The following is a 21,574-nucleotide window of genomic DNA, read 5'->3' as shown; positions in this document are numbered from 1 at the left end:
TAGAAATATTGTTATGTCTTTATTAATTTATATTTATTCTATTTTATTTATGAATTCTTTACTAATTTATTATATTGTTCTTATTTTAATTTTTACAATTAAACCGCGGGCGCGAGTCTTCCTAATTAACTGTCTTCACAATGAAAGTTCCGTCATATTTATACGAAAACAGTTGTTTCTCGAACCCCATGGATGTTGATCTCAATTGACCTGGTTTTGCCTCGAATGCACAGGCGTATTTCCGGAACTTTCGAATGGACGGGTTTTTTATTACTTGGAATTTCTACCAGCTGGTTGAAGGGTCGTAGAATCTAGAACATACTAGTGAATAAAACATGTTTACAGGTTTTTAATATGACTCATATTTTTACGTAACAATATCTACACATCTGTAAATCACAGCCTATACTAGATTTATTTTTAGTTCGTGGGTCTTTAATGAACCCTTGGGCATTAATGGGTTAATACAAAGTTAAGCCCATATTTTACAACTCACGCATAGTGAAATTATCATTCTTAGTAATATTTTGAAGAGATTTATAAAAAAACTGCGTTATATGCTTCACACCCAAAAATGATTATTTTAAACAGATACCGCCTGGACTATCATTGTATCACCCCTTTCTAATTTGGCCCTTATTATTTTTAAAGTTTTTTCCAAAGGCACGTTTGTGAAAAGGCTGGTAATATCAAAACTGACTAGCATAAATGTAACAAATAAAAAAAATATAAAAGCATATACATTTTTAGCTTACATTGATAGGCTTATTTGTAGATATGAAATATAAATATTTCTTTGTTGCAGGGAACTAAAGCTGAAATTATAATGGCGGATGCTGTAAACTTTTTGCTGACCCAGAGTACAGACATCTATAGTGATTACCAGACTATTTATGAACAAGAAGGAATTCCCGAAATACTGTCAGTAATTGTACAAATAAAAGGAGCAGATAATGTAGAAATATTTGAACCAATTTATGCGGCTGCGTTGGAATGTTTTCCATATATGTATGAACCATTTTTGGAGCTTTCCAAGTCTTTATTATCTATTCCAGAGAAATGTGCATCGGTAAGTAATTTTAACAAGTAAATAGAATCATTATTTTAAAAATTTGCCCATGCTGAGGAGTAAAAATAACTTCTTCATTCCAGAGATTAGAAATTTATTAGGAGAAAGTGGGGCAAAAAGTACAGTTTAATTAAACAATAAGAGGGATATAACAAAATGTATTTCTTTGAAACAATTGTATCTACGTATGCAGCTAAAAGAAAAATGCCATTATTTTTGGAAAGCTCTAAATGGACCGTTCTACGCCATGGTTATGGTATAATGACCCCACCCATATGGTAAAATGACCCCAAAACATTTCTATTTACAAAAATCCCAAATATAAAATTTCTCCTTTCCATTTACACTCGCACAAAATAAATGAGACCATTTATTGTTCTCATTGCACTTAATCCAAACCTCCTTCGCCTGCAATTTACTGAATAATTCAGAGCAAAATATACGGGCAGCGTCGTCTTCATCATCACCATATCTCTTTTCATTCTTTTTTCTAAACACCTTTCTGCTTACAGCTTTCCTAGCTGCTTGTGAAGTTGGCTTTGGTGTTTTTGCTTCTTCAAAAGATAATTTGGTGTGGAGATGAAAACAGTTGATCCTGGCGAAGGTCTTGAACTCCTTGCCTGAGGAGGTGTCTGAGGTAGTGGAGATATATCATATGGAGTTACAAAAGTATTCTCCAGCGATGATGGAATTTCATTTCTTTCAATGCCACTTTTCTGTTCTGAAGTGCTAACTTCTATATGTCAATTTTATGGTTTGAAGCAACAACTTTCGAATTTGAAGCTGCAGTGAATAAAGTTTCATTTCCTGATAATTCTCCAGACTGTTTCCAAAAAGACTGATATCATCTGAACATCGTCATTCCTCTAACTCGTCTGATGAAAATATATTAACAATTTTTCTTTTCCTTATAGGTTAAGTACTTGGAAGCGAAGAAGTATCTCTTTGTGGAGAAGGAGTTCTTTGTTCATGCATGAGATCAGCGATTTAATTTTACACTATAGATCGATCAGTTGTACACGATGGTTTAAATTTCCAATCTTGGACTATGTTCGGATTAAAGGGAGAGATGCTTGTTATCTCAAATCCACTGAGTCCGTTGTTAAGTATGGCAGCTCTTCGACATGCTTTTCCAAACAAGCTAGCTATATTATACAGAGATACGACTTTTCCAGGGTTAATTTTAACCTATAAAATAACATTCTCAATAAAATGCGCCATTAGTGGTCAAAATACTGCCACATCCAATGACTGCATCTTGTGCGTGCAATGTGGAGGAAACGACTGCATTATAATGCTATTTTCTCTATAGTATTCTATAGTTTCGTTGGACTTGTGGCTTGAATGAACATCAAGAAATAATAGGCCCTTATTTTCAACTTAACACTGTTGTTGTTGAAACTGCTTTAAGAACAGAATGTAGATGTCAGATTTCATGTATACAGATTCGTTGTAAAGAGAAAGGGTTCCGTATTGGGTGCCTTAAAATAATTCATTATTACTTTTGAGAGGGAATATTGTTGCTGGAGGAATGAATTGATCCGCAGCATTTACACAGAGAACAACTGTAACTTTTGTCCCCTTTCAGTGCTTGTTAGAAAACTGACCTGTTTTCGCCCTTTATGTGCTAAAATTTTGGACAGTTTGCTAGGCACCGTCTGGCTACCAGACTCATCCATGTTATATATTCTTATAGGATTCATGTTATTTTATTTTGTATTTCATCTAAAAGGAATGAAAACTTAGCGACTGCGTCTTTATTAAAGCCTCTCGCTTTAAAAATTAGCTTTAAATTGACACCAAATTTATATTTAGTTTAAACGTTTAAACGTTTATAAACCTAAGAGTATTTTGATTTCTTTACTGAAAGTTAATCTGTATGCTTTGGCTAATTAGACTAGGCAATCAATTACATGTGTTTTTATAGGTTATATTAAAACTAGCATATGATGCTTCGCACATCTTTACAGCTTCCTAAATAGGTGGCGCTAGTAGTACTGCATATAATAAAGAAAGCTAAACGGCGGTTTTATGAAAATTATGAGAAATATATTAGAGGACCATTTTATCAGATTTATCCCGTGTTCTCTGTGTAAATGCTGAGGTTCAATTACTTCGTCCAGCAATAATATTCCCTCGAAATAGAAATAATGAATTATTATTCCAAGGCATATGGAAAACTTTCTCTTTACAACTAATCTTTAATAAATATTTCGTTTTATATTTTCCCATATGGAAAACTTCTCTTTACAACTAATCTTTAATAAATATTTCGTTTTATATTTTGAAAGAAATAATTCACTATATCCTTTTTATTTTCAGATTGTGGCATTATTGAAACATCTTCCAACGTTTCTGTCTGAAAACGTTTGGAAAAGACACGAAGATATTTCCACATTGAATGAAGAACTACCATTATTCACAGACAGTAAATTGTTTATGATACCCTTTGGTACCGTTATCCAGAGATTCAGATGTAGAGATATTGATTTGGTACAAATCAAGTACCCTTTTAGTTTTTTCCTACTTTTAGAACAATATATAAAATCGTTACATTCTTCCCGTTTTGGCCTTACACCACCTATAGTTTTTACAAATCTCAAAAAGCTTGTTGTAGCAGGTTATCAGTTCATACATCATTACATAAAGAATTATAAGGGTGAATATAAAAAAGATGTTGAACTTAAAACTCTTGTATCTAGATTAAATCTAGTTCCTGCTAAATTTTGTGAAGGAGAGAAGATGGATTTTGAACTTCTTTTACTATATTTTTCGATAAACTCAACATTGGTCAAAATGGGTTTTCTCGACTTTATGGAAGCGTTTCCAATTGATCACAGGAAGAAGTTTATGCCAGTGGTGACACATTATAATAGGGAACACAAGGATGCTTTGTTCTGGCAACTTTCAACCAAAAGCTACCTCATTCAAGCCTTAAAAGAAGAAGAATTTAAAGATACGCATCAATTATTGGTGGAGTATTTGGAGCTCCTGAATTATATGGTTAAAGTAAGTGTTATTCTCTACAATTTTTAGTAATAATATTTGATATTTTACCTCTTTTCTCCAGTACCTGTGTCCATTATTTTGATAGTTTTCACACATTTTTTTACTTGGTTCTGAAACTATTATTGTGGAATTTTTATATTGTTCACAATATTTTTATTGCAAAATAATTTTGAGTTGGTTACACTAACTCCTTGGTGATTCGTACAATCCTTCCGTACAAGCATTTATTCTTGCATAGACTGCTGATAAATGTCGTTTCTATTCTGGGGTAGTTCTTCGCCTATCAAGAATAAATTAAAAGTATAAGCCAATAGAATAGAATAGAATATTCTTTATTAATCCCATCAGATCACATTGTGATAGGACAAGTCATATAGTACATAAAGCATGATCAACAAGTTATATAGGACAATTACATAAAACAAAATAAATAAAAAAAAAGATATGCGATATAGAGCGTCCCTGAACCCGTCGGTCCTCATTCCCTGTAGTCTTTTATTAAGTCAAAATAATCATTTAGGTTGTAAACGCATAATTGGATCAAGCATGCTTTTAATTTATTTTTGAATTTTTGAATATTATTTTCATTTCTTATATTAAGTGGCAAACAATTGTAAAATTTAGATCCTGCAAAATCAGGGCTAGTTTCAAAGAGAGTTGTGGAGTGTTTACACACGCTTATCAACCTCCCGTGTCTTGTCGGGTAATTATGAAAGAGTTGAGGGTAAAATTTTGAAATTTAGTTTTGACGTAAATAATACACTTATAAATATATAAAGCATGAAAAGTCAACAGTCTGTGTTCAATAAAATATTTACGACATGATTGTCTATTATCAATATTGAATATCAATCTAAGAATTCTGTTTTGAGTTATAAAAACTCTAGAAGAGTTTCTAGAGTTTCCCCACAAGACAACATTATAGGCCATATATGAATAAACCAATGCATAATACACACTTATCAATTGATTGGTGTTAAATAGAGTTTTCAACTGAAGGATCGCATAGTAACCCTTATTCATTGTTTTGCAGACTTTAGTGACATTTTCATCCCATGTCATATTACTTTCTAGAATGCTACCAAGAAATAGTGTTGTATCACTAAAGGGTATTTCCTCAGAACTGACTGTGATTTTATAACCATGGGATGGCTTACAGCGCGAGTAGAACTGCATACAAATAGTTTTCTTTGCATTTACCATTAAAGAGTTCCTTTTACACCAGGTTGTAAATTCCTGTGCTACTAAGTTCATTTTTGAAATTAGTTCGACTTCAGTTGACTCGTCAACTACAATTGTTGAATCATCTGCATAAAAAACTGTATGGTCTTCAGTTAAAAAAATTATCAAATCATTGACATATAAAAGAAATATTAAGGGTCCCAATACGGAGCCTTGCGGTACACCTTGATCAAGATTAAAAATAGATGACTTCTTATTATCGACTTTTACTAGGAATTTACGATGTTGTAAGTATGACCTTAACCAGTTCAAGAAATGACCCCGAAAACCAAGGGCTTCTAATTTATGCAGTATAATTTCAATGTCAATAGAGTCAAAAGCCTTAGTTAAGTCAAAAACGAGTGCACCCACATACCTTTTTCGATCCAAAGCAGCGTGGATATAATTAAATAATGAATAGCTGAAACAGTTTATCGGGGCCATATTTAATAAATTCCATGGGTACTTCCCCATGGCCTGGAGCCTTCCCATTTCCCATTGTTCAAACCTTTGGTGTGTTTTTTAATTTATTTTGTTGTTATTTCAGTTTCTTCGCGGTAGGAAATATTGTATTTTCCGTAGCTATTATCTTGAAATTCTGCTTAATCTTCTGTCAGCATTTTTCCATAATGTTCTACCCATATATCTGGGAAAATTATACTTAACCTATTGTATTCTTTTCTATGTGTTCTACTACCTGTAATTAGTTTTCAGGCTTCTTGACTTCTTGCGTTACCAAAAAAAAATGATCTACGTTATGGCAGGCTTTATTCGACATCACACAATTAAATTTTTTTTCGTGTGATATATTGTCACAAATCACAACCATTGGTTCAATATACAGTATAGGTAAAAGTTTATGGTCGGTATGTACCTTACGTGAGATGGAGTGAGAAACACCTGTTTAAAAAGAGAGAGGTATATTAGGTCCGCCCTTTATATCGCCGAAAATGCATGAGTTGAAATAATAAAAAAGGGGAAGTTCAACGTTGCCAAACTTATCGGTTTTATTTGACTTGTCTTTTTAGCATTTGAACCATGTTCTAAGATAATCAAATTTGGGCGAAATGGATTTAAATGGCAGCTTACTGTTTTTTATTGGGAATATGCCACAATTTTACTTTACAATAAGTGTAATATAACATTTTGATTTCCACTTCGGAAATCGTTTTATATAAATAACATTTATTAATGTTTCGTATTTTAAGTACGATTTCCGAATTAAAAATCTAAACATCAAAATAAGCTTATTTTAAAGTCACAATGTGCCTTATTCCTAATAAAAATAATAAACTGCATATGACGCCCCAAAAAAAACCTTCATACAAAATTATTTGGCAACGTCTCGTCTCCCGTGGTCAAAGCACCGAATCAAAGTAGGGACAGAAGTAACGAGTATAGGTGGGTCGTTGACGTTTTTATCGTAAACGTACTTACATTTACATTACACATTATTATTAAATCGCGAATCGTCTAAATTGACATTTAAAAACATAAGTTTTTCTACTTTATTTCTTGTTAACCGTGTTCTTCTTTTATTTAAAATTAAACCAGATTTTGAACATGTGTTCACATTTACAATATTTTATGAATATAGTGGTTAATTTAGGATATACATGGCGATGGTTTTTCCACCATTGTAATGGACTAATTGTAATGTCAGTACTTATAGAAAAAGTAGTAGAAACGGACAGCAATGCGTCAGGAGAAGTTTCAATCATTGCAATATTCAGAAAGTGGACCATAAAAGTTGCATCTTCTACAAATGTGCATTTTTTGAAAATAAAATTATTATTCTTATACTAGGTCAATAATTTTGACTAAGAAAAAGAATTCCTAATTGAATATTTACAATAAATAAATTTTTTTGACGAACTATCAATAAAGATTTGAAATCGAAAATGCAGATCAATCGTAAATCGAAACTCATTCAATAATCAAAATACCTAGTATCTAGAGTTAGAAGTGAAAATTGGCTAAATGCCGTAATTTTGCAATGTTTTTGCACTAATTTTGCAGTATCTCCGGTTCTAATTACTGGATCAATGTTTACCAAACATCATTGTGTAGGTTTTTTTTAAAGGAACAAATTGCATTTTGTAAAAATGATTTAAAAAATCATTTAAATATAATCATTTAAAAAATTAAATTGTTTATAACAAATTCCCGACACTCCGACGCAAAAGTAAGTTTGAAATTCGAATTAAGCGAGTCAAAATACATAAGAATTTACTCTGAAACTCCGTGGACTTTGATCGGCCATGAAACATCCCTGGCTCCTAGGGATGCCCCCTTACCCTTGTCATTCTGAGTATGTGTTAGGTATTCTATACTTTGAGATGGCTGTTAGTATTTTTTATACCATCGGCAACAGTGAGTATCCCAAGATCTACAGCCCGTGCTTTCACCCTCCTGTTAAGCTAAGTAAGACTGTAAATTGAAAGAATTTTCATAAACATCAAGCATTTAAATCGGTATTCAGTAATGAGTAACAATCAGAAAATTATTAACAATCATTTTATGAAAATGTCTTTTTTTTTTCAGAATGGTCGATATGCCATGGAAGTACAGTTACCCGGAGTATGGTTTATTATATATTCGCCTTTTCTATTTCATGAACGGTGGAACTACAGAGACCGCAGAGAAAATGTAACTATCAGTAGATTGTCTTGCTCTGTATTGGTAGAAGTTTTACAAAAACAGCTTATTGCGAAGGACAGAGAGTCAGATATCATTTTCGATTACGTACTAGATATCTTTTTCAGCGACAATAGCGTTGCTTCCCGTTTGTTGAGGACTATTACAAAAGAAAGATCCAATATTCAAAACGCAATGCTTCAAGAAATCAACTGGAATGATGGGCCTGGTGAGGAATATTTAGAATGTTTAAAGCTACACATACTCCTCGCATTTCTGTTGTACAAACATAAAGCTGCAGTAGAGCATAAGAAAAATTATTTAGATGAGAATGTGGGAGATTTTGCAAAGGCAGTCATTGCATATATTGTTAATCCCTTTTCTCTATCTTTGAGATCGTTGTCGTGCAAATTTTTGGAACTAATTGCGAAGGTATGTATTAATTTATACATTTTTTATTATCCTTATATGAATCAGTGAACACACAATGCGCTTTCTAGTTATAAAAGCCATTAAAAAAATCTAATGTCTAATCTAATGAATTTTTCATTCTGTAGATGACGGATCTTAGCTCAGCATCGTTGAAAGGTTGGCTTAGCTGACTGGTTTAGTTCTCCCCCATTTTAAGTTTTCGTCTGCTTCTTTTTGCAGACGCTATGCCATTTTTAAGAAGTTGTGAGGCCACTTGTTTTGCTGTGTCATATTTGAAATTGTTTGCTCTTTTAGTAGGGACCTGGCAGTTTTATCAGTTATTTCCAAGCAGGCCTAATATTCTGTGTCATGTTCATATTTTCCATGAGATTGTACCATTTGGATCTTCGTTCGTCTGAAATGGCAGTAAGTAATATTTCTACAGTTCGGTGAGTATTATCACTGAAAGGGTATTAATTATATAGTTTTTGATACCGGTTGAGCAATGGAATAGAGTTGGAGGTAACCGTTGAACATAGTGAGTCGGGCATCCTCGCGAAATATGTTTCTTCTAGAAACAGTTTTCACAATGTTATTCATTTTTCATAGTTTTCTGTTGTTGGGCGGATTTTAGTAATGTCGTTATCGAGATCCGAGGCGAATTATTCCCAATTTGCTTTTTGAAAATTAAATCTCTCTTTAAATGACGTTTCTAATTATTGGTTTGTGTTGGGTGCGAGTAATTGCATCCCCTATATTATTTTTACCCTGTCATATTACCATTGTCATCAGCCTCTCTGTATCCCCATGCAGTAATTTGATAATTAGAAATGGCCAAGGATGAAGTTGGTGTTATGGTAGTTAAAATGGTCAAGTTCAGTGAAAATGAATTCTTCCCCAGGGGTCTTGTATATAGAAGTCACAGAGAATCTTGGTATGCAGATAGTAACAATTCCTACGTTGTTGAGCTCGCTGATAGCAGATGATGTTATGTTCCACCCAGATCGGGCAAAGATAGCACTTCCAAATTTATCATTTGGACTTTCAGCGACTAGATTCATACCGAATATTCTAAGTTTGGGAGAATTCAGCTCTCTATGTGTTTCCTGTACTAGAAGCATGTCACATTTTTGGAAGCATAGCTTTCTTTTCGCGGGCTAAAGACGAACTACTGTAACGACAGATCACGCGAACTACAGATTGTATACCTGTAGGTATATACGTTATATATTGTAGAATCAGTCCCCTCACCTCCCACTCACTCTCTTTCATTCCATCTCTCTTTCACGCACACACACTACCTGGAATAGTAAATGGTAAATAGTGATAGTGATGTATCGAATCGAGAGAAAAATAATGCAGTTTTTTTATTATTCTTTTTATCAATATAAGACAGGACTAAGATTATATGTTTTCTTTTTTATGGACTTTCCCCTAATTTTATTTGTTAGTTATTAAAATGAAACACTTGTGTATAAATAGTAGGCCATCAATTGTATCGTGCATAGGCCACGATAAGAAAGCTATGCTTCTCCTTCTAGGTAACTCCCGGATTGTCACATCTCGTTTTTGTTTTGCACATTTATGTCGAATAGTAAAATTGCCTTGAATATTTATTGACATTATTAGAATAGTTGGTCCTAAAAGGGCCAATTTGAAGAAAACATGTAGAGCTGGTGATTAAAAGATTAGCCGATTAATTAATTAATCTTTGGCCAGGTTACGCCTGATTGCGGTTATCTCATTAATACTGCAGTCTTCCTGGAGGCTCCTTCTTTGTACCCCAACCCAATTGTAACGTCATCCTGCATGATGACTAGGGGAACATCCATAAACTACTCCGTAGAGAAGATAGAGGGGGGCTTTTGCTTAGTACGACGGTAAACGACAGGAGAGTGGGGGAAATTAGTGTACATTAGTGTAATTAATTATTCTTGCTATGGAAATTTTTTGAAAAATCACTGAAAAGGGGGTCATGAGTTGCAATTACGACGACGACATGGGGGAGGGCCTCGACTGTAAACGACGCTTTATGACGAAGGGGGGTTGTGTATTAAACAATCCAACTTTTACGACGTAGTTTATGGATGTTCCTTTTGGCTACCACCGAGCCGTAAATTAATGTGATTCCATGACCTATTTCAATTACAATTTGTTTTGATGACTATGCTTTTTAAACTAAAAAATAATATCAAATGTATTGTCTTGTCTTACTTGCTCTTTAGGATCCTTCTGTCCCTTTATTGTCAGTGTTGGGATTGGATATGGACCAAGTTCAACGAATATTTCTGGAGAGACTTCGAGATCCAACGGAAGATGACGGTTTCAAATGCTTGCTGTTAGATCTAATTGGTACCTGCCTTTTTAACCAAGGTGCCATGACGGCAGCTTTTTTTAACTTTAAACGATTTAAGAAATGGTATACCGAGAGTAGCGGCGATGAGATTACCCTAGGGCCTTGTGTGACGGATTTTATGATAGAAAGTTTGTTCAACTTAAAGAATTCTAAGGTAAGTGTACTTACTGTAAACTTTATGTGGTCTTTAAACTTCATAAACAAAGTGCAGTATGGATTGTTTAAAACCTAAAAAGAGTAAATTTGAATTGTCTTGTCTGACTGCTTGATTATGATTGGTTGAAACATGACCACTTTTATACAAGGGGAATGTACTTCGTATTTTCGGATTTTTTCTTTTACAGACCTATTACAGATAGCACATGTCCGTCTAATCTAATATACAGTGATGAGTGCCGTTAACACCCGGCAAAATGACGCAAAATATGGAAGACATATTCAATTGTGAGATAGTACGAGATAAATCTAGTTCTTATTCAGGGCTATTTGACTTCAGTCATAATTATTATGCGTATGAGATCGATAAATATTTTTATTTTAATTTTCCATGTTAGAAAAAATGATTGAATAAATTGACAGATGCTAGTAAAAAACATTAATTAGTAGCCAATTTAATTATAAATCAAACTACTAATAAAAATTACTTAGCGACTCGTTTATGAAGTGGGCTTCGTACGAACAGCCTACCAGCTGTGACAGCAAAACATCAAGCGGTCAAACAATAACACATCGAGAAGTGTTTTTGTATGGTAAACAGAAACTTTTTGTTGAAAAAACAATTCGTGAAAATGGTTTTAACGGTAGAAGAAATGCAAATTGTTGTCTGGCATGTGAATGAATTATCAAACAACATGATTAAACAACAATGTTTCCAAAGAGGCCGACACCTGCACGATCAACAGTTCAGTCTATTGTACGTAATTTTTTAAATTATAGATCCTCCAAGAGGAGTTCGTAGACGACGGGAGGTAAATCAGATTTGGAACTAAGGAACACTTTGATTTGTGCAAGTATTGAGCAAAATCCTACCCAATCAACATCTCGTCTCTGAGAACAGTATGGATTTTCAAGATTTAGAGTAGGAAAAATTTTGAAAAGACATGGATACCGTCCCTAGAACTTACATAAATCCAACGAACTGGGGATTCCCTGGGGATCTATATCCACATTTAGAATTCTGTCAAAATGCAATGGAAATGTCACATCAAGATGACAATTTTTTAGAGAATGTTTTGTTCCCGATGAATGTAAGTTTTCATTGCATATACGTCACAATTCAATAAACGCTCGGTATTGGCCTCAAGGAAATCCTCGTCAGATTTATATCGTTCATACCCAACGTCCTCAAAAAGTAAATGTTTGGGGAGGCATAATAGGGAATCATGAAATTGTTAATTAGGCGGGAATACTTGGAACTTCTGCACAATAAAATTGTGCCGGCCTTTCATAATTTACCAATACCTTTCGATCCTATATGTTGGTTGTCCCGCACATAATTGTCGCATCCTCAGTGAATATCCCAGTGCGACTTTTCCTAATCGATTGATTAGTGACCACGGAGATATTTTTTGGCCTGTAAGATCACCTGATCTTGCACTTTGTGATTTTTTTGTGTGGAGATATATCAAGTCCAAACTATATGGAATTACGGACGATAGGCCTAATACTCTCCAAGAATTAAGAGAAAAGATCTGATTCAATGAGAGGTATTAGTCCGGAAACATTATCTAATGTTAGACGCAACTTTTATTATAGGTTGGGTTATTGTTCTGGTACTAATGGAGGCTTATTTGAACATTTTTTGTAAATACGTTGCGTTATTTTGCCGGGTCTTAACGCACTCATCACTGTATATTTTACCACGTACTTAACCGGGTATATTTTTCCAAAAGGTGTTATGTTGTGTTCGGATTCAAGCTCTTTTCTAAGAGTCCCCCTGAGAGAGAAAACATCCTAAATGTTTACCTCTTTTCCTGGAGTATTCTCGTATTGGAATAGAAACGCTTACATTTCCATAACTACTACAAATACCTTAGAACCATCTGTATACCAGATTGCGTGCCTGCTGCCTGGTTTGCATGTTCCTTCTACATCATCCCTCTCGTGTGCGGATGTGCACCAGTCTATCTGGGAAAAAGCATTAAAATATTACGTAAAAATCCTTTACAGATATTTGAAGGTTCTAAAATGTATATGAGGGGTAGCTGATGAAAAATCCGTGAGAGGGTACATCTGAATTTACTTTGTTTGTGTATTAAACAATCTGAAAAAGTAAAAGTCATTTTTTTGCTCAGAAAACATCTATTATGCACTTTAAAGAAAAATGGTTCAAATAAAAATTGTAGATCTTAAAATGTTTTTAAAATTTTCGTGTTTCTAAATTAAAATACATAAAGAATTCACCAAGATATTTTCAAAAACTCTTAATTTTGCAGGAATTTATAAATGTTTTCACATAATTAAATGATTTGTTTCATCTGTGTTTTCAGGATCCGAGAGTACTGAAGAGTCCATTACAAATAGGTATACTTCATATAATGGCAAATTTATGGGTTACCCGTAGCCTGAAGTTGGTCACAGAAGCGATAAAATTACCACAATTTTGGCAACTGCTGTGTTATCCTCTTTTTAAAGAATTTGTTCAGTCGTTTAGAGTATATGGGTACATCTTTAGAATTCTCGCAGTCCAACTTCTACAGTCTCTAGCTCGTGCACAAGAACCTAAAGAGGAGAACGAGCAATATGACGCGGATCAAAAGCTCTTTCAATGCGTAGAAAGATTTTTGAAAACCAAACATCAAGTCCAGAAGTGGACAACCTTTTTCTTTGACACTTTTCAAAATTGTTCTATGAATTTAGAAGACATTGAAGAAAGACATTACTTCTTAAAATCTTGGATGGAGTTCTTTGTGGTATTAGAACGTAAAGAAGAATTGCCGAAGCTGGATAAAGCTCATAGACAAGTCTTTCTTTGTAAGAGTTTGGATGCAGTACAGTTTCCTATGGTTAACAATCACTGCTTAAGACTATGGATGGACCTGTTACTTCTTCAATTTGCCTTTTGGAAACAAACTGAACTGTAAGTTGTACAGCTTAATTATTACTTTTTACTAATATTTTCTGTCCCTAATTATTTTTTATTATGTTGTAACGGTAATTTAAAATGCGTGGTTCGATTTATATACAATATTTATTTGTAACTTTTAGTTGCTTATTCGATTGTACCAAATTGTGACTCAATTTAGTGACAAACTTCAAGAGATTGAAAAATTAAAAAATTATTCCACATTCAGTACACCGCATGTTGATCCAAATAAGTGACCATCACTTAGATTGAAATATCATTAACATTTATGCTCCCACAGCCGAGAATACTGCTAATAAAGTTAATAAAGTATAGTCTCAACACTTCAATATGACAGGAGTTCTTCTTATGGTGTCTATCCGTTGTATCTATCAGTATCAGTGAACAGTTGTACCTTACAGAACACAGGCCAACGATGAAAAAACTTTTTAACTTAAAACACCATATTCTTATGTTTTTAGGGTGGTAAACCCAAATATTACACTTATTAAGCTGTATCACCTACAATTTCTTCACATTTACACTTAGTTTTATTAAATTTTGTGATTTTTTATTGAATTTAACAGCTTTTATATCGTTCAAATGGAATTTTAATATAACTTGTACTGGACATAGAAGAGTTGGCAACACTGCTGAAACACATTTACTATCTATTCCCAGTTCATGTTTTGTTTTTTGTCAACTTAATCTCACTTTCTGATTTTCAATACATGTTCTTAGTAAAATGTCTAATCGTGGTTGTAAGGACTAGTCGACAGTTCTTGTTATATTTGTGGTGAGTTTGTTATTAAAAAACATCAAAGAAACATTACAGACTTTTTGAAAAAAGTTTATTGCTCATATTTTCGAACTAAACTTGGTGATCAGAAGGTATGTTATGTTTGTGTTAAAGATCTTAGAAAATGGTTAAAAAAATGGATAGTTCCCGAGGTACTTTAAAATGCCCTCTCGTCGCCGAGTCTACGCCGAACGTCTACCTGCTAAACCAGACCCTCCTCTGTCATCCAGCGATCCGGAAGCGGAATGGCCGCTGTACGGCCGGCATCACTTCCGAATAACTACCTTTATTCATTCATTCTCCATTCATACACATCCACACTCTATTCATCAGCAAGGAGGCTCCCTGTCTCGTTCCAGGTAGCGCGTAGAAGACACTCATCGCTCCTAGTTCGGCATCATTCCCAGATGGGCATTTCCTCTTTCCCCACAGTCTGACTCACGCATTCTAACTCATACAGTGTGACCCACTTTTCTAGCTTCACCTTTCAGCATCATTCACTCTTACCTTTAGCGTTGGTCCAGCAGTCTTTCTTCCTCTTCCTTTTTCTTGATCACTGCACGGATATAGCTTTGTATGTTAGTCGTTAACGGTCGTATGCCGAAAGGCCAGGTAGACCAGGGTCCTGCCAATTTTATAATTGGAGGGCACAAAGCCTTAGCAATGTTAGTCCAAACTAATTTATTTTCAATCATTCTCTCAATCATTTCTCTCACTGTAACAAAATTCACACCTGTCTCTGTCTCCATTCTGTTCCTTTCCACTATCCATCTGCTGCAAACTAAAATCGTATGTGTGCTGTGAGCACCTGCGTTAGGAAATAATCCAGTCGCCTGTGGCCACAGTCCACCCAATCTCTTATGTTCGGGATCAGCATTTTCGTCCACTGTGCCACATCTTCCGTGTTGTTCCATTCTTCTTGCCATCTTTCAACTGACCTTTCCCTTTCCTGTCTTCTCTCGGCCACAGTAAGGTTTGGACCTCGTCTCTCATAAAGCTCTTTTCTTTCCACCGCCAAAACATGCAACAGAACACATCCAGTGATGGTCCATAAGGCTGCCGCAGACACAGTCCTGTAGGCGCATGCCACTTGCAACAGACTTGTTCTGTCTACTCGTGTCATGAGACTCCTATAGGCCGTTATCTCTACCGCCTCGCTCCAGACTGGTGCCGCGTAGAGGACGCAGCCGCACTATTCGCAGCCTTCCGGACCACCTCCCGCACGTGCTCCCCCCATTTTCCATTCTGGTGCAATGTCACTCCTAGATACTTTACTTGTTTCTTGGGTGTTAGACATGCTCCCGCACATTTTAATTCAATATTTTGCCTGTTCCTTGTCCCCTTCAGAATGATGGCTTCGGTTTTCTCTGTCCCAAGTTTCAGTCCGTGCTGCGTCATCCATTTCTTTACGACGCCGCCTGCGTTTCGAACCCGATATTTGAGATCTGGCTCATCCCGGGCCACTACCAGTACATCGAGGTCATCCGCGAATGCGAAGGGGGTTGTACCCTCTCCGTATTCACAGTGCATAACCCCGTCATATGCCAATATACTAATACCCTAACCTAATGTCCTCCATCCGACCAGTAGGACACTATATAGATATTCCGATCCCAGAACCTCAAAATGATTTGAATTATGTTCAAACTGAAGCGTTTTCTAATATACAGTCAGAGCTAGATGAGCAAGATGATGAAGAGTTCCAATGTACTGCAGAAAATATAGAGCCTAACCTGTTTACGCAAATCGAGCTTAACGACTTAGTTAGGGATCTTGGGTTAACAAAAGAAAAACCTGGATTGTTTGGTTCTAGACTAAAAGAAAAGAACTTGTTTGCAGTTAGAACCAGCATATATGCGCATGGGAAGAGAGAACAGCAGTTTTTAACATTTATTTGAACAAGAAGGTAATTTAGTGTACTGCTCAGACATTCCAGGTCTGAGGAACGAGTTCGGTGTTGAATAAAAAAAGAAGACACAAGACTGTTGATTGATTTATCCAAAGCTAGTTAATTCACAAAGGTAACACTTATGCATCTATACCTGTTGGTTATTCTGTACATATGAAAGATAACAATGACAACATAGAAATAATAGTGTTAAATAAAATTGGCTATTCTACTCATGGTTCATATATGGCGATTTAAAAGTAACATGCATGATACTTGACCAGCAAGGTGGTTTTACCAAATTTCCATATTTCTTGTGTGAATGGGACAGTAGTGGTAGGGATCTGGTCAAAGAACTGGTCTGTGAGGGTCTTTAAAACCCGGCAATATGAAATTTCTCCTCAAAAACCTTGTAGATCCTAAAAACAATCTCCTACCACATCTACATATAAAGTTAAACCTCATAAAACAGTTTCTAAAGGCTTTGCCTAAAGATGGACCTTATTTCAAGAATCTCTACCAAAAGTTCCCAAACCTTTCAGAAGCTAAATTTAAAGAGGCAAATTCTTAGGAAATGCAAAAGACCCAGAATAAGGTACTATTGTAGCTAACATTTTAAAGAAGTTTAAAAAAATTAGTATTTTTGATTAGCCTGAAAGTACACTTTTTGACAAACGATACCGGGGCCGCTGGAACACTAAGACGATTTGGGACTACTGTTCGTCACTTCACCTAGAAGCTCTACAAGCAACTCATCGCAGAAAAAGCTACACAAGAAGCTTAAAAACAACAGTATAAATTAATTCCATCTGACTAGTGAAACCTACATTACTACGCTGTACCATTATTTCAAGTAACCTGCTGTAAATAAAAACCAAGATTGCGATTTAACATTAATTTTACTATATACCGTATACGGATCTTAAACTATATAACAATAAGCAGGTTGCTCAAAAACTACGGGTAAAAAAATTACGACCAGATTTGGTTTTAGCACGTAAAAATCAGCTATTTAGGTCCAAAAAGTTTTCAACCAAAATTTCACATTCTGTATACTTTTATAAATTTATTCTCCACTATTTGTCATGTATTGCGAGTTGAACATGTTGGTAAGAAATAGCTTAATCGTATTCTGCGCTACGTTGCCACTTATTCCGAATGTCATTAACATATAGATTTTATTGCTAATATGAAGTAGTTATAGGAGTTTCGGAAAATTTGTAAAGCAGAAATATCTTTTTATTACTCTTAGCTTTGTTGATTTAATTAATTTTGAATTATGCAAATTTTATTTAATTTTTAGAGAAGATGTTCCCATTGTGGCAGGAAAAGCTATGGAAGTTTTAGCTACAATAACTATTCGTTATAGATATGAATCCCATGCTACAAGGCTATCCATTCTCTCAGTCATTCAAAAAATATTAGAAATACTTCGCAAACATTTTGAAGTATCATCAACTGAACTTGAGAGAGTATTAGAACTCCTAGGACCCATTATAGAGGTCGAGTATACAGTAGTACACGAATATAGTTGGAATAACGAATATTGGGCATTTGATATCGAAACTAGAGAGCCGTTATTACCGTGGATGTTATGTGTTACCATCGTGAATGACATTTTTCTCTTTCAGAATATTCCAGAAGTAGCTTACTGGTTTTCTTATGTGGGGATAATACCAAAATATACAAATTGTATAAGCGAATTTTTAAAACATCCTTGTGCTATACCTTTAGTCAAACTTCTGTTCCATGGTTTGGCCCTTTATGCAAATTCCAAAATCGGATTCGATTTTTTGAATTTTGATTTTAATCGATTCTTCATGCAAATTGAAGTTTATATATATAAATTACTTTACGGAGAAAATCAAAAGGTAAGACACATCTCTGTACTTGAAACAGATGTGTAAAAGTTTTATTTATTTATTTTTATTGAAATTTACGTATCTACACTATTACAGATAGAATTTTATCACATTGCATTACTAGAATACACAGTTACCTTACAATGGATAAAGAAAACTACATTAAATATTGTCCAATTAATATTTATGAACATCTAAACTACAGTTCTTCTAAATTTCCTGGAAAAGCCTGGTTTCACCGAAATAATTGATAAAGGTGTCTCTTCTATAAAGTAACCAAGCATTCACAACTGCTAAATCAAATATATGGAACTCAATGCGGAGGTACCACGTTTTAGAACTAATCATAGGTCTATATAAAGCCATCAACGAGTCCATTAAGTCCACTCCGCCCATAAATTTATTATAGAACGTTACAATCCACAGGAATGGTTTCTCCCTTTGCTTTGTCTAACCTTTGAACTTGACTTGTAGGATACGTGTCTACAAACGAAATGAGTAAATGCACCGGCTTGTTATCGTACTATTTGTCTGCCCTAAGGGTTATTACTTCTTTCTTGTAGACAAGTTCTTTAAAACTTCCCCTTCCTTTCTTTTTCATATCTTTATCTTAAAAATCTCTAAAATATATCTTATGCTAAGCATTCCTTGGAATTATTGTGGCCAATCGCCACATTTCCGCTGACTCCAACATTTGGTGAATATTCTGGATGCTCTTCTTTACCAGTATACAGATCAAACCTATATACAATTCCGTTGGTATATCACATAGGAGAAACGCTTTATAGCCCCACTTTTTTGGTTTTTCTCCGGGAATTATTTGACTATTGTCATTGAAGTGGATATTGTTTTTTATTTGTTTCCAGCGACTCATAGTTTCTACAAAAACTGAAATTCAAGTAGACGCTTTCCAGTACATTCTAGTTGAGGGTAAACCATACACTGACATAAACAAACATACACCGAAAAACTGTTCTATTTGCTATGCGATTGCGTTTTGACTAAATTGCGGTGCTTGGTCACCATCTTTATTGACCTGTTAACATGTCATCAACCCATCTCATCTGTGGTCTTCCTCTTGGTCGTTTACTTTCGTAAGGTCTCCAATGTTATATTGTAGTATTCCAATACCAAAGTTGGAATACTACGTGCATTGTTATCAGCATTTATTCTTTCTTGAATTATACTACTTACAATCGCTCAAAGACTCGAGCATTTCTCTTCCAAGTAGAAAACAACATGGCGTTCTATCACATACACGGCAGCTAACACACACACACACATACACACACACACACACACATATATATATATATATATATATATATATATATATATCGAGAAAAGGAGTACGACCGTCAATCCAAAATAAACTAAGGTACACTCGAGGGGAAAGTGGTGGGTTTTTCGGTCAAAGTGGAGAAATAAAAGACAAAGAAGGTGGCTACTTCATCTATTTATTGAAGACGTTTCGCTTTCTGCTCAGAAAGCATCATCAGTTCATCTAAAAAGAACAATATGAAACCAAACATCCATAGAGAAGTTACAATAAAAGTGTGTTACCTTACAAAGACATGTAGCAGTCAATGATGTTAAAAATATATGAAAAAGCTTACGAAACTGGACATTTAGAGTTAAAGTTGTATAAAACAATTAATTGAAACTAGGTATAGTTTGCAATTTAAAAAAATTAGCACAGCAAAAGAACATGTGATAAACATACATGTATATAAAAAAGTTATTATAAAAACTTAAGTAAAAAACATTAAGGTTTATTTTAAAGTGTAAAGAACTAGAAAGATCATGAGAATGCACTTCCCACAATTTATTTAATCAATTAGATTTTAATTTTAACTTTAGGTAACATTATAAGTTATTTAAGATTAATATAGTAATAAAGATAAAATGAAGTTACCAGTCTTAAGCTTACTGAATCTCGCCGGTAAATGAATTTACAGGTTTAACACCCACGCACACAACGTGAATAGATATGGCCTTGAGGTCAAAATGACAAAAACAGCAAGGCAAACTACCAACCTCTATATAATAGGGCGGTATATTCAAAGAATGTGATAAATTTGGTTGACAACTTGTCGTTAAAAAACCAAACAATGAAAGGAAAAGGTGGTTAAGATTACCATTTACATTTACCACTGTAGGGTAAATAATAATTATTGTCAATCATGATTCCTACAAAATTAAATAAAATTAAAATATTGTAATTATATATATACAGTAGACTCCCTCTATAACGAGAACTGAAATGGCAGACTAATTACCTCGTTATAAGCCGATCTCGTTATATCAGACAACAATAATACTGTGCTTACTTATAAATATGTAGTTTCCTAAAACATTAACTTCCTATAGTGAAGACGTTCGGAGCAATATAAGATGCTAATAAATATTGTTTGAATGGCGTTTTTGAAAAAAAGTTGTTTACTTTTATTTTCAATTAAATACATTAAAACAAAAAAGAGTTGTTTCCTTTTATTGTCAATGATATACGTTAAAACAAACAAATCTGTACTTACATTTTTTTCCAACTATATAATGTATAAAGCGTATTTTAAATCACATAAACTATGGCTTCTGCAATTGTAAGAAGTCTGTCATTTTTGACTGCTTTTAATTGTCCAGTATCATTCTATCTATCATCTACTATCTATTTTCTAAAGATGTGAAACAGTTGTATTTATTATAAAGAAGTTTATTGCGGGCGGCAGTTAAGTTTATTATGGGACACTTAAAAAAGATATTTATTTATAGCCACGGCCGGGCCAAAAACTTAAAAAAAAACACGTTTTTCAATCTAACCTCTCGTTATAACCAAATTTGTCTCGCTATTGAGAGTTATAGTTCAATAGAAATTTCACGGGACATCTAATATACCTCGTTATAAGCGAAACCTCGTAATAACCGTGTTCGTTATAGAGAGAGTATACTATATATATATATATATATATATATATATATATATATATATATATATATATATATATATATATACTTGAAATAAGTTAAGTTTAATGTTTTGTGAATTTTAAAATTTAATGGATTAACCTCATATTGTAAGTTTTTGTGCTAGTTTTATACAATGATTTTAATTCTAATTTCATTGTATTTACTGATAAAATAATTATAACCATATTTTAGGATATCCTGAATAAGCGAATAATTTTTGCAAAGCTTGATAAAAGAACAAAGAGTTTTACTTATCCTGCCCTAATAATGACTGCAACCTTAAAATAAAATATT

The 21,574-nt window shown here is 34.1% G+C and overlaps 1 protein-coding gene across 1 annotated transcript in view; it reads left to right on the top strand.

Annotated features, from left to right (window-relative positions):
• Nup188 (nuclear pore complex protein Nup188) overlaps positions 1-21,574 on the top strand; it is a 37,856-nt gene that overhangs the window by 12,663 nt on the left and 3,619 nt on the right. Inside the window, exons 5-10 of the mRNA XM_072546483.1 lie at positions 806-1,069; positions 3,392-4,078; positions 7,844-8,368; positions 10,573-10,857; positions 13,193-13,782; positions 17,758-18,325. Coding sequence (XP_072402584.1) covers positions 806-1,069; positions 3,392-4,078; positions 7,844-8,368; positions 10,573-10,857; positions 13,193-13,782; positions 17,758-18,325 — 2,919 coding nt within the window. The remainder of the gene's footprint in view (positions 1-805; positions 1,070-3,391; positions 4,079-7,843; positions 8,369-10,572; positions 10,858-13,192; positions 13,783-17,757; positions 18,326-21,574) is intronic.

Source organism: Diabrotica undecimpunctata, chromosome 10 (assembly GCF_040954645.1).
Source record: "Diabrotica undecimpunctata isolate CICGRU chromosome 10, icDiaUnde3, whole genome shotgun sequence".
Taxonomy (NCBI): Eukaryota; Metazoa; Arthropoda; class Insecta; order Coleoptera; family Chrysomelidae; genus Diabrotica; species Diabrotica undecimpunctata.
Note: the sequence above shows the minus strand (reverse complement) of the source record. Positions and strands in the feature narration are given on the sequence as shown.